General features: G+C 39.4%; 1 protein-coding gene across 1 annotated transcript in view; it reads right to left on the reverse strand.

Moving 5' to 3' along the window:
* Nucleotides 1–6505: 6505 nt before the first annotated feature.
* LOC145407481 (putative glutamate receptor) overlaps nt 6506–15124 on the reverse strand; it is a 455848-nt gene continuing 447229 nt past the window's right edge. The window contains exon 11 of the mRNA XM_080278412.1: nt 6506–6668. Within this exon, the coding sequence (XP_080134538.1) occupies nt 6525–6668 (144 nt within the window). The 3' untranslated portion in view covers nt 6506–6524. The remainder of the gene's footprint in view (nt 6669–15124) is intronic.

Below are 15124 nucleotides of genomic sequence, written 5' to 3' on the forward strand. Positions count from 1 at the left end.
ATTTTCATGTGACTTGGCCAAGAGGATTAATGACAGCGTCACCCCACACAAAAATATAGAGACAGAATCATCCAAGAAAGGAGAAGGGAGATGAGTCAACAAGTCGCCAAGACGTGAAAATCAATCGCCACCAAGGGAGAAACAGAAAGCGGCACACAAGCATAAATCTTCATGTGCTGGGATGCACAGGAGCTTGATAGGATTTTAAAAATAACCATAACGAACTGCTTGTTGGATTAAAATTGAAGAGACGAAAAAACAGTGTGCAAAACTGAGAAAAATATAACTATATACTGGATAGGACTCAGGATGCTTAGCAACACAAATTTCTTGCCAGCAAATTACCGCAGGTTGGTGAGAAATAATTAAAGAACGGAAATCATTATACGGGGCACTAACATTACATATATTTCTTTGTAGATTAGACATAAACCTGTAATGATGCATAAAAGAATTTCCCTTATGATTAATGAACGCCCTCCAGAATGTGGCGTGCAGGCTAATTGTTACATCTAATTACTTCTTTCATCCCCTTGTCTTGATGTGGTCTGTCGTCATGTGCTTCAGAAAATACTTATCTTTAATAATTGGGGATCTGGTTTTCCCTCCATAAATTATCACTTAACACACAACCCTTTGGAAGACTGTTTATAATACTTCCTGAGGAATGGTAAAATTGGACCAAGATTCTTTGCGTATATACTAAAAAAAAAAAAAAAAAAAATCAGGATGTAGGTATGCTACTTCCATTTTATATAATTTTTCCTTCTTAGCTATTTTCAACACTACACTTAAGGATGCATCAGCAAACCAGGTGGAATAAAATAAATCGGGATCATACTGACAGATTGAATGGAGACAGCTTCTACCCCTTCCCTGCAAGAGGTTCTTTACTGAGCTCAACAACATTGTTCACTGGTAGTAAGGAAAACAAAAGATAAAGTGGCCATGATACTGACGTTAGCCTATTCCTTATGTTTTTCTTATGATCAGTTCATTAGCACAGCGTTTAAAACAACATTTCAAATTTTTATTCGATTAAATTACATCTGTTTTCTGATATTAAATACGAAGTACTCAGTCCTTTATTTTGTGGTAATAGAAATTTAGAATGCATTCTTTTGGACAGCGGAGTAAACTTCATTGCAGTCTCTCCTACACCTAAATGACTTGGTCATTCTTCATTAGGTATTCTTTGCTCTGGTATATCCAAGAATCTCTATGAACTGTATGCGAACCAGTCTTACGTGATACATGACATGTTACAATTAATTCAGTTGTTAGACATTTTAAAATTAGGGGGGGAAGTGAACATTCATTCTAATCAAATAGCATCTGACGTTTGATGCAAAAAAAAAAAGTATATTTAAACTGAAATAAGAATTTTCATTATATCCCATATGGCAATTCCCTCAGTAGCATTAACACTTTTAAGTTACTTCGGAGAAAATCCATGCTAATTTACAATTATGATCTTTAAAAATGTGAACGGAAAAGGTGTCATCTGACTGGCAACAGAGCAAGTAGCAACACAGTGCGACATCGCTTACAGCTAAGTGCAACAAACAAGGGATGAGGCTATGGCACGCCTAATGTCTGACTTGGCTCGTATCTCTGACTGGGGTAACAATAATATGGTTGTTTTTAATGCATCTAAGACTCAGTTCTTACACCTATCAACCCGACAAAATCTTCCACAGGTATACCTATTAATGTTTAATAATATTCAACTTAACCCTGCATCATCCTTGAACATGCTTGGGGTTTCATTTACTCGGGACTTATCTTGGAAAGATCATATTATATCTCTTGTAAAATCTGCTTCCAAGAGATTGGGTGTGCTAAGCCGACTCCGCTCTTTCTTTACCCCTGCACAATTGTTGACTCTATACAGGGGTTTTATCCGCCTCTGTGTGGAGTACAATTCTCATGTGTGGGGAGGCTCCCCACATACAGCCCTTCTCAATAGGGTGGAGTCAAAGGCTTTTCGTCTCATTAACTCTCCTCCTCTTACTGACTCCCTTCAACCTCTATCTCTTCGCCGCACTGTTGCTTCTTTATCTCTTTTCTATCGCTACTTTAATGGTCACTGCTCCTCTGAACTGTCTGCTTGCATTCCTCCATCTCTATGACGGGCGCGTAGCACCCGTCTGGCAGCAAACTCTCATCCCTTTTCTGTCCAACTCTCTAATGCAAGAGTTAACCGTTACTCCCAGTCTTTCATTTATGCAACAGGTCAGCTCTGGAACTGTGTCCCTCTGTCTGTATTTCCTGCTGCCTATGATCTCCAGTCTTTCAAACGCAGTGTGTCCAGGCATCCCAAAATGATCGGATCTTGAATTTGGCTCTCTATTGTATTTTGTTTTTCTCTTTGAGGGAACTGTTACTGCGGGCTCATGGCCTTTGGTTCCTTCTTCCTCGCATAAAAAAAAAAACATGAATGATAACAAAATGAGTAGAAATACGGAGGTAAGTGATGAAAACAAAGTGTAATGCAACATAGTACCACATGACTGACAACAAAGTGTGTAGCAACACGGTGCCACGCGACTGAAAACAAAGTAGACAGCAAAGAGGTGCCACATGACTGACAACAAAGAGTGTAGCAACACGGTGCCACATGACTAACGGTGAAGGTGCGGGGCTGATGAGGCCGGAGCAGGACTCTCAGAACCTGGAGCAACAGCTGAGCACTGAATGCTGAACCCCCTTCCGCGGCCTTTATATAAACACTTCCTGTTAGTTAAAAAAAGAACACCACCCCTCTTACCACACCCGCTATGGAACTTCTCCCCTCTCACCACACCATCCAGTGAACACCTCCCCTCTCATCACATCAGCCAGTGAGCACCTCTCCTCTGACCACACTAGCCAGAGAACACGTCCCTTCCCACCACACCAGCTAGTGAACGCCTCCCCTCTTACCACACCAGCTAGTGAACACCTCCCCTGTCACCACACCAGCTAGTGAACACCTTCCCTCTCACCACATCAGCCAGGGAACACCTCCCATGTCACTATATCAGCCAATGAACACCTCTCCTCTCACCACTCCAGCCCTGAATATTTCTCTTCTAACCACTCCAGCCAGTGAATACCACTCCACCCACCTCATAAGCAAGCGAAAATCTCTCCTCTCACCACACCAGACAGTAAACACCACCCGTTTCAACACATCAGACAGCAAACTCCATTCTTTTCAACACACCAGCCAGGGAACACCTCTCTTGTCCACACTAGCAGTGAATACCTCCCCTCACAACGTCTCTAAGTGAACACCTTCCCTCTCATGATACAAGTATGTAAACACCTCCCCCTCACCACACCTGCTAGTGAACACCTCCCTTCCAAACACACGTGCCAGTGAACATTTCCATTTTCATTACACGAGACAATGAACACCTTCTCTCTCACCACACCGTCCAGTGAACTCCTCCCATCTCACCGCACCAGCCAGTTAACACCTCTCCCCCACCACACCAATCAGTGAACACCTCCCTACATGCTGTAGACTCCCATTGAACTAAGACTGACGACAGTATTCTCGTGTATTTGGTGTCAGTAGAGAGAGGGAAGAAAACAGGTGTAATTATGATGGTTATATTGAACGCAATCATTTGGTTATCCTTACTTCAGTGACAATAAACTAATACGACTGAAGGAAACTTATGGAGAAAGACTCCAGATATATGTAAGTGTGATATAGTAATAGAAATATAAAGTGTGAGGGGTTTTATGAATAATAAATGACAGAGTACCAAGAGCGAACTAGCGCAAGTGCGACGATCAGACGCGCTCGTAATTTCCATTGCTTTCACAGTGTTTTTTTTTTGGAGTATGGATCCCAAACTACTTGAAAATTATAGAATAGTGTTTATAGTGCTTATATCTGGCTGTGGTAATCATATTACGGGTTGCCGGGAAGTGTAAAGTGGAGACTTCGTTACCCTACTTCAGAGGTCTCCACAAGTCCTACGGTAACTGACGAAGGCTCAACAAATATTCCAGGAGAAAGCTGAAGGTATGTGCCATAAGCATATGTAATTTTATTATTCTAGGGCTAATAACTGATTTTTGGCAAATATTTTTTGAGAGTCTGTCGGAGCCCGAATAACCCTGCGGGACACGCAAAACATTGGTAAACATGCCCGCGGTGTGGGGTTAACGCACGAAAGGGAGAGCGTTCCCTGGTGAACGGGAGAGGATTACCACAGAGTAGTACTGGAATCCACGGAGAGTCTCATAGCACCCCTTCGCATGCCCTTTCGTCATATTATAGCAGCCTTGTGCAAAGAAAATCTATGTAGAACTTGAAGATCCCTATGGTATTTGTGATGGGAATTTTAATTTAATGAGAAAAGCATCGAGTAAAAAAAAAAAAAAAAGCGTTTAATATTTTTATTGTTTTAAAAGTCTTCACCGTTTCTCTGGAGATAGTAAATTTTCGACGAGACAAAAACAAAGATGAGATACTGTATCCACTTCCATTTTATTTCTCAATATTTCTACCAAGCTGTTTATCAGACATGGTGCACGATACTTTTATAATTAGTTTGATCAGTACGTGAAATAATTCCTACAGTAAAGAATGGCCGAGTACTACCTGAACAGACGACTGGTGCACAGCCAGTTAGTTTGAATTACGAAGTCTCACGTTTGCTTTCGGTGAGCTTTTACAAGTCCGCACTATTTTGTTAGGGCTTGGCAATATATTTTTCTGGTGTATTTTGGTGTGATTTGAACGAATTTGGCTTTTATTTTAAGTGTTCGTGATTGGTTTTCAAATTAAGCCCCCCCCACCCCGTGTCTTGGGGGAGTGGGATTTCGGGGTTCTGGGTGAGAAGACTGGCAAAAATAAGCATTTGAGGCAGAAATATAGTCAAAATCAGTATGACCAGCCAAGGCGTGTTCGTGGGGTTATTACTGACCGCATAAACCCCTTTGAAGCTATGTGTGGCACCGAATTTTTCCTGTGGTACAGGTTCTCCAAATCCTGTATGCAGAGTATTTAAGAACAAATGCCAGTCTTTAATGCCAGTATTTAATAACATAAGAGGTAAGGATTGCAAACATTAATAGATTATATTGTGTGTGAATCTTAGAAACTGTCATATGTATTGTTTTTATTTTAATATTTTGAATTTTAAAATTTATCAGTGTTACCAACTCTTTGCCGCGCCTATCCACACGAAGGGGTGCGCTCTCCCACTTTCAAGATTACCACTTACGATGAAGGTGTGAGCTTCCACCTCGAGTGGGGTGCGGGATGGGTAACCCGTGCCCTCAGTTTCGAGACTACGGGCGTTAATGTTTTTATCGATTTAAAAGACTTCATCGCTTCTCTGGAGATAATTAATTTGCGACGAGACGAAAACAAAGATGAGGCACTGCATCCACTTCCCTTTTATTTCTCAATATTTCTGCCAAGCTGTTTATCGGATATGGTGCATGATACTTTTATATTTAGTTTGATTAGTAAGTGAAATAATTCCTACAGTAAAGAATGGCCGAGTTCTACCTAAACAAACGACTGGTGCAAAGCCAGTTAGTTTGAATTACGAAGTCTCATGTTTACGTTCATTGAGTTTTTGCGAGTCCGCACTATTTTGTTTTGGCTTGGCAATATATTTATCTGGTTTATTTTGGTGTGATCTGAACGAATTTGGCTTTTATTTTCGGTGTGCGTGATTGGTTTTCAAATTTACCCATTCCCCCCGTGTCCTGTGGAGTGGGATTTCAGAGTTCTGGGTGCAAAAAATGACAAAAACAAGCATCTGAGGCAGAAATATAGTCAAAATCGGTATGACCGGCTAAGGCATTAGTAGGGATATTACTGACCGCATGAACCTTTGAAGCTATGTCTGACACCAAATTTTCCCTACGGTACATGCTCTCCAAAGCCTGTATGCATACTCTTATACAGAGTATTTAAGAACAAATGCCAGTCTTTAATAACAAAAGAGGTAAGAATTGAAAACATTAATAGATTATCTTGTGTATGAGTCTTAGAAACTGTCATATTTATTGTTTTTGTTTTAAGATTTTGAATGTTAAAATTAGCAGTGTTACCAACTCTTTGCCGCGCCTACCCACACGAAGGGGTGCGCTCTCCCGCTTTCAAGATTACCACATACGTTGAATGTGTGAGCTTCCACCTCGAGCAGGGTGCGGGAAGGGTAACCCCTCCCCTCAGTTTCAAGCCTACGGGCGTAAATGCTGAACCTTAATTCAGTTTCATAGTTAGGTGATTAATTTATGGACAACCTGAATATATACAGTACAGGCAGTAACTTGCCTCTTCTCGATCATGGACTGAAATAGAAAAATTCTTAAATGCCGTATTTGCTAGAAAACACTGAAATTATTATCCACAGTATAATAAAAGTCTTAAACAATCAGTGATATATCTTTATGCTTTATAAATCAGCATTTTTGTTACACCAATTACATATATTATTATAAACAGACAGTTTAAATATGGTACTTGTTATAACTCTACTTAGTGTCGTCTTGTTCATGTTTCCTCACTGAAGATTACAAGATGCAGATGTTTGTATTGGTCGATGTTTGCACAGTACGAATATCGGCTTAGCAGCAATCCACGTAACTTCTAACAGGAAGGTCAAACATCCAATGAGGAAGCCGATACCAAGTATAACAAACATGCCCTGAAACATACACAAATTATATATTGATGAGAGATATGTCAAAATGAAGAATCTGAAGGCACTGTACTTTTTTTTACTTAAGCAACCAACAAAAGATTCAGGTTGTTAGTACTTCCAGCAGTGAAAGCATTAATGAGGGATATCTCTATCTTCTGCATTACAAATAACCTCTTGTAAGCTCAGCATCACTTTCAGGAGATATCGGAGTAATCATGAAGCAAAATATGTCATTGTTTAGAAAGTTTTCAACCACTGGATCAGATGACATAATTGTTTTATTCTTGCTAGTTCAATACGATTTTATTCGGCTACGGAGAAGAATTAAATTATTTTGGTGTATTATTTAAACCTACATAGAAAGCCACCAGTTGGAAAAGTCTGTCCTGTGGTGAGTAGTGTTTAGACGGTATGGATAGTGTTTGCAGTATATAACTCCTCCAATTCGATTAGACCTTCTAAAGCTGAATAGGATAAATTCTGGGTAGGAACATCGAGTCATCAGTAGCATTCTCAAGTTGAACTGATTACATGATGAGTGAGTCAAAATGCGACCATCTTAACTAGTGAGTTGACGATAGTTTCGCCAGATTTAATGCTTATGTTCCTTTTTCTGCATTTCCGACTCATTCTGTAGTAGTGGGAAAGAAGATGATATTGATGAGGATCATAATCATCACTTCATCATTATCATCATCGTTATCGTTGAGGGAAAAGTTCAGTTTGGTGATGGTCGTTACTATTAGTTGTTGTTGTTGTTGTTGTTGTTGTTGCTATTATTATTATTATTATTATTATTATTATTATTATTAAAGTTATTTAAGAGGAGCTTGTGGAGTCACGTGGAGAGACAGGCTGACGAATGAGGATATAAAGGAGCGTTGTGGTGTTGATGTGGATGTGATAGGAAGCGTTGTGAGGAACACACTGAGGTGGTTTGGCCATGTGGAGAGGATGGAGGGTGAAAGACTGACGAAGAGAGTGTATGTGAGTGAGGTGGAGGGTGGAAGAGGGAGGGGGAGACCGAGGATGAGATGGAGGGATGGGGTGGAGAGGTATATGAGAGAGGGGGGTGTGAGTTGGGAGCAGGGTAGTGAAATGGCGGGGGACAGGGCGACTTGGAGGCGATTTGTTTGTGGCCACCCCAAACGGGATTGAGGCGTCTGGCAATAGATAGATAGATTATTATTATTAATATCATTATTATTATTATTATTATTATTATTATTATTATTATCATTGAGAATAGGTGAGTAGTGTGGTACAAATATGTAATATATGCCTCTGGTATATGAATTTAACATGCATTAAAGATGCCAGGACAGTGGGAATATTGTGAAACCAAAGCAGGCTCTGTGATAAGGATTTTAGAATGTACAAGTTGCTTTATTTTGATATAGAAAATTCTCTTATATACCAAGATGTAGTACGATTACTCTAGAGTCTAGAAAAATCAGTATTATAGATGCAACATCTTACATGTTATCTTTCTTACTATTTGCAAGTAATATTTTATGGAATCAGAGTGTTTGCATGACACTGTAGACCAGAAAGTGTGATTGCAGGGGCAGTCCTATGTTTTTCTCACTAATATAAATGGTAAAAGGCAATATTAACTGATTTCCTATGGCTAAGTATTCATTTATTAATAAAAGCATAGACCTCCACCATTCAAATGAAAAGGCATATATCCAACTCCTCCTGTGTTTATCTTTTATTGATGTGACTTTGATTTAACAAGAAGAAACCAAAGACTAGGAGCTGGAAATTCGAACAAAATACAGCCAATCCAGTACTGGTATCTGTTCATTTTGAGATTCCTTGGAAATTGAATGTCTGGCCCCTGGGAGAAAAGGATAACGGAGAAAATTAATGTTCAAGAGCTGACCCACTGTGCACAGGATTTTTTAATATCATACAAGATGAGTTCAGTCACACAAGGTGGCTGTTGTTTTTGCCATGCCCACAAGCTCAGCCAAATATAGAGCTTGTCCGTAATTGTGTCACACCCTCCTTCAAACACTCGCTTACAAAGTTACAGCACTTCCTTGAAGAAAAGGGTCCAGTCCTTACGGAAGTGTCAGGAAAACAAATTTTCCGTCAGTGGTAAACCTGCCATAAGCCAAGTTTCAAACAGGGTAGGACCCTCGGTTGCCCCACCCAGTACTGTTAGGCGTGACCACTTTTTTACCTAGGGACACAATTTTATGTACAATGGTATAGATCCACTCACACCAGGATATAAGTATGGTGTGACTCCAGAGGGCAGCCCACGGTGGTCATAGGCAAATTTGTTATGCATGGCCCAAGGTTATAATAAAAAAACATTTAATATTGTATAATGATAGATGTTCAAGTCGGCCACATTTTGGGAAACGTGGAGTCTCTGAAGGTTGTCGATCGTTACTAGTGCCACGTTTCAGGCACAGTGAGACCTGGGGGGCAAGGTCACGGTTTTTAACTTTGGAAAACGAAATCTTGCAGTCTGATAGATGTTCGCTCCAGCTACATTTAAGGGAGTAGACTGTAGCACCAGTCGAACAGGGCAGTAGTCCCGATGTGGATGGCAAGCTGGCAGTGGGAGAGATGGAGCTCCCGTTTCACCAGCCCTCAGGACCTGGTCTTGACGATCTCCCTTTGCTGAACATTTTCAGTGCTTTCACTTACACAGAGAGTAGGCCAGCACACTCTCATTTCTCTACTTTCAACTGTCTACACCACACTACATGCACATTAGAGATCACACCATCTATTTCCATTCCTCCTTAGCCATGGCCACTGCATTAACATCAGCAAGCTCAGTGATATCTTGGTTTTCCACCACCGGCAGTGTAGGGCTAGCAGCACCAGGTCCTCCCGGTCGCTATCATGCGACTCTCCCGACAGTAACTATTGCAAACACAGTTCATGCTCATCAGCTGAGAAGCGTCGGCCCTAAACTTCACCAATATCCGTGGTCTTAGTACCAATATGTATTAGTTCATTTTTCTTGAAATCAAAATCCCCTCTAGCCCTATTCCTAACAGTGCCCCAAATCTCTCCCTCTACTGAAATATCTCCATTTTGTTTTCCTGGTTACCATCTCCCCACAAACTTACGTAACAAGAGTGGCACCTATTGTTTTATCAAATCTGAATTTGAAGTTCAAACTGTTTTGAACTTCACTTCATCTAATTTTGATTATTCGCTGTTTAAACTAAATTATCTAAATATTACCAAATATATCTGTATAGTCTATTGCTTCCCCAATGCTTCTTCAGAACCAGCGTATTTGACTCCATATCCACACAGTTGACTAACATTCACCTCACTCTTAGCACTAAAATGACCTTTTTTGGTGATTTTAACATACATAATATAAAATGGTCATCACACTCTGCAAGAACTGACGATACTGGTCTAGAATGTGTGCTGTTTGCAGAATCGTTTAAACTCATGCAGTTGGTAATGCAACCAAGCAGAATACCTGATAATCCTGGCCATACCCCCTATCGCTTGGATCTGTTCCTTATAAATGATCCATATCATTACAGGATTGAAGTACTGTCACCACTTGGATCCTCCGACCACAATCTCATCAAAGTTTCATTATTCGGCTCCCCCAAACCTCCTGTTTTGAACCTATCTGGGTGACCCGATGGCACTTTAATATACAGGCTGGGATGGATTCAGAAATTATTTAGCTGACATTCCACGGCACTCTTTCTCCTCTAGTGATAGCAGTTCTACCCAGTCTCACATTAATGGCTTAATACAAGCTTGTATGGAATTGTTCATACCAAGTCAACAGTTCACTAAAAGATCGGACTCCCCTAAATGGTTTGATAGCAATTGTGCCAGAGCACTGGCCCGAAAGTCATTAGAATATAATTCTTAATTAAAAAATAAATAATAACATCTGAATCACTTAGCCAATTTCACAATGCTAGAAACCATGCAAAAGCAGTAATACGAAGTAAATCTCGCTCAATCAAACTTTCTTCATAACAAAGCATCCAAATTACTAAACAATCCTATAGACAATAGAATATTCTGGTCAGCTTTCAATTTATTCAGTGGTAATTTTAACAAGTCATCACCCATTCCCCCACAAAAATCTTCAGACGGTAACATTTAATGACCGAAGTGATAACGTGAATATCCTTGCCAGTACATTTGCCAGAAATTCTACCTTGGAGGAACTCAGCCAGTACGTCCCAGTACTTGAACTTGACTCTTCCGAATTTAGTACACTTAAAATAGAGACTAGATACGTAAAATCTATCCTAGAATATTCACCAGCCAACAAAGTTAACGGCCCAGATGGAATTCATCCAGTTTTATTGAAAAAGTGCTCCCCAGAACTTGCTTCTGTTCTGGCTAAATTACGAAGACTATGCATACATATAGTACGTTTTCATTCCCTAACTCTTGGAAAGAAGTGAATATCCAGCCAGTTCCGAAGAAACGAAGTTCCTCTGACTCCTCTGATTACGGATCAATAGCTATCACATCTTCTTTTAGTAAATTATTTGAAACTGTAATGAATAAGCACATAGTTAAACATCTTGAATCAAACAACTTAATTAGTGATAGACACTATGGTTTTCGACACGATATACTCATCACTGATACAGTATACTCAGTCTCCTGACTTCCACTATCCATCAATCAATTGACCAACATGGAGAAACTCATTCAGTAGGTCCAGGTATTTCTAAAGCTTTTGACAGAATGTGGAACCATTTCCTGCTATCCAAACTCCCTTGCTATGGACTAACATCTTCTGTTCCTCTGATTTCCTCATAACTCAGTGACAGAAAGATAAAAGTAAATGATGTATATTCCAATTTCCACCTATTTAATGCCGATGTGCCACAAGGATCTGTTCTGGCTTCAACTCTATTCCTTATTTATATTACTAATCTCTTATTTCTCACTCATAATCCCATCCATTCATATGTAGATGACTCAACACTTCACATTTCATTCACACTTAAACACCCATTCACAAACCTTAATATCCCTAAGCTGCAATTCAATGCAGCCATCCCCATAAATCTTTATCTAGGATCACTGAATGGAGACAAAATAACCTTGCTTCATTTAATGCTAGTAAAGCCAAATATATACAGTTTACTAGTAGACAGATAGTGCCTCGTTCTTAAATTACCTTCAGTGCTACTGATATTCCTATCTCCGAAAGTATTGAAATTCTTGGTGCTTTACTTAAGACTGCCGTCAGCTGAACCTCTCATGTCAGATCACTTGCTAAAACCGCCTCAGAGAAACTTGGATTATTGTACGGAGTTTGAAGCTTCTTCACTGACGAGCAGTTAGCAATAGTTTATAAGAGTCATGTGCGCTCTCAGCTAGAAAATTGCTCATCCTTGTGGAATGGATTTGGAGAGGTTGCACTAAAACAACTAGACAAAATTCAGAACAATGCTGTTATAATTATTATTAATTCTGCTATTTCAAACAAACTACCTTCCTTACAGCTAAGTGGGAATGTTGCCTCCTTTGCATTATTTTACAGATACTTTTATGGCAAAAGCTCAGACGAAGATGCATTCATTGTGCCACCTCTCCATGACTTCTCTTGTGCTACATGGGTATCTGGTTGTGCTCATGACTGGGCTGTCACACAGCCATATTGCAGAATTTCCGCCTATCAGAAATCATTTATTGCCCGAACTGTATCTCTTTGGAACCTTCTTTCCCAGAGTTGCTTCCCCCGAAACTTCAGCCGAAGGCTGTTAAAGTCCAACTGTTACAGATTTATTTATGAATGGAGGACACCAGTAATCTGGTGTATGTTTTTATTTATTTATTTGTTTTTCTTTCCTCTGTTCTGTTATTTAAGAAAAGCAAGGCGGGACCTCGATGGGCACTTCCATAGGGGGACAGCCACCTGGAGGAACGAAGCCATTGTTTTTCCGTAGGCACCCACAATTTGCACGGTAGTAGACGTTCTGGAGCAGAATATATATATATATATATATATATATATATATATATATATATATATATATATATATATATATATATTGTCACTGGCGTAGTTACCCCAGTAACGAATGGGTGAAATAGAAATAGGATGATAAAGAAAGGAGAGAGAAGCGAGCCTCAAGAATAGTAAATCATTTGACTTATCAGTTTTGCCGCCTGCAAGGGTAAACCCAAGCGGTCACTTTTGCCTTCTCAGCTGATAAGACACCAGGGCCCAGATTCTACAAACCGTCATAGCTAAGTCCATCGTACATATCTAAACAAAATGGCGCATTTTAGACATAACTCCGTCAGAAACTCGTATGGTCGACCATAAACTCCTATGGACGACCATAATAAGACGCGCGATGGTATGTTCGGGTTCACCCTGTCTTAACGCCGCCTATGACCGTCAGAAGTGTGTCAACATGGCCGCACCACAGCAAGCAGATCCCCAGCCGAGGAATATTTTCCGAAGAAGGGACGTGCTTAACGAGCTCAGTGATGCTGAGCTTATCAAGAGATACCGGCTAGACAGGGACGGTATTTTGTATGTCACCAATCTTGTGAGAGACGCCTTATCGAATGACACCAAGAGGAGAAACCCACTCACCCCGGAGCTTAAGGTCATCATAACACTACGTTATCTTGCTACCGGAAAAATGCAAATGTGCAGAGTTTGGGCTTTACAGTACTTGTAGGGCTAGCCCCAGCAGGTTAGGTTAATTATGGACGTCTAAAAAATATTAAATAATAAATAATTAAATATAATAAAATAATAATAATGGGATAGGTAAAGTTTAGACTGGTCGAAAAAATAATACTTTAGGTTAAAGTTAGTGTAAAAAAATATGAAAATATTAAATAAACCAGAAACAAATTATAGAAATATATAACTCAACCTAACCCAGATGAACTGGTTATTGTCCCATTGCTGTCCATAGCAATGAACATTTTCTTTAACTTTCTTTGGACTTAAGAAAATATTTGTAATGTAGGTTAAGTATATTATAATAAATAATGATAAAATATATATATATATATATATATATATATATATATATATATATATATATATATATATATATATATATATATATATATATATAATAAAATTTAACCTAACCAAGTTTAGCCTAGCCAACAAAAAAATACTAATATGAAATTAGATGAAATTAATAAGGTAGGTTAAGTTTATTTTGGTTACACACTTTTCAACGGGAATACGTTTCAGCGCATTTTCTCACAAACGAATTCCTATTTTACTATGTCTAACTTCCCCAAAAGTCGTAATATGAAGTTAAAACAATTTAAATCCAAGAAAATAATGCCAAGAACCTATTTTATTCCATAAATTTAAAGTTGACAAATTGTGAGCGGTGCGTTCTAGCAGCTGACGGTGTTGTTGGATTAGTGAGGTATGGCCGACGACTTCCGACGGCCATAAGACTGACTGTCATAAATTTGCTTAGCTATGACGGTTAGCTAGGGTCGACCATAAGCACTATGCAGAATACAGGCCCAGTTGTTTTTCTCACAATTTACGCAGAAAGTTCCTCTTGTCCTTGAACGGTGGGTGTGACATAATGTGGGAGGAGTAAAGTAGGGATGTTTGCCAATTAGAAGCCTAAATGGTGCTTTCATCACGTTCTTGATGGCACGCAATTGGTTCTGTGTGAAGTGTATGAGGCCCTCATTGGTAGCAGGTGGCTCTATTGTTTCTGTCTGGAAAGAGATTATTTTTAAGACAGCCTAGTGGTTAATTAGCTGAGAAAGGTGGAGTAAGTAACCTTTATAAGCTCCAGGAAAGTGTGTAGAGACAGATTTTTATCTCATTTTGTACACGCATCCCTGTACACATTTTGTCATTTGTACACATTTGTACACATTTACTGTCACGTTACTCTTCTGTCACATTGTGTTGCACATTTCCCCAACACTACTCAGTACGTGACTTTGATTACAAAAAAACACAGTTTGTGCACCATTTCCCTTTTTCTTTTATTCACTCCTCCATTTACACTAGTGTGTGATTTATACCTGGAGTTAACCTTCGAAGTCTCCAAGTTTCCTCGAGCTTTGTGAGTACTTAGCTTCCACTGAGTGTTTTCTGGTTGGGAAAGAAATAACTTGTTTTATATTTGTATCCTGAGGCCTATATGAATCCTCCTTTTTGTAAAACGAACCCTGGTTTCTTGTTTGGTTGTGTATGTTATAGTGTACAGTAAAGTTAGGTTAGTTTTCTTAAACTTTATCTTATCCCTTTTGGTGCTTAATTAAGGGTTAAGAGTGTACCTTAATATACACCCCATAACAATTTGGTGACCTCCTACCAGGATAGCTCTATGACATAATATTGGCAACCTTGGCCACATTTTTTTTTTTTTTCTGTCAGGAAGAAGGAACCAAAGACAATGAGCTCGCAATACTGTACCCTCCAAGAGAAAAACAAAATACAAGAGAGAGCCAAATTCAAGATCCATTCATTT

The sequence above is a fragment of the Coenobita brevimanus genome, chromosome 8, assembly GCF_032717465.1.
Source record: "Coenobita brevimanus isolate Jiangsu-jjx chromosome 8, ASM3271746v2, whole genome shotgun sequence".
NCBI lineage: Eukaryota > Metazoa > Arthropoda > Malacostraca > Decapoda > Coenobitidae > Coenobita > Coenobita brevimanus.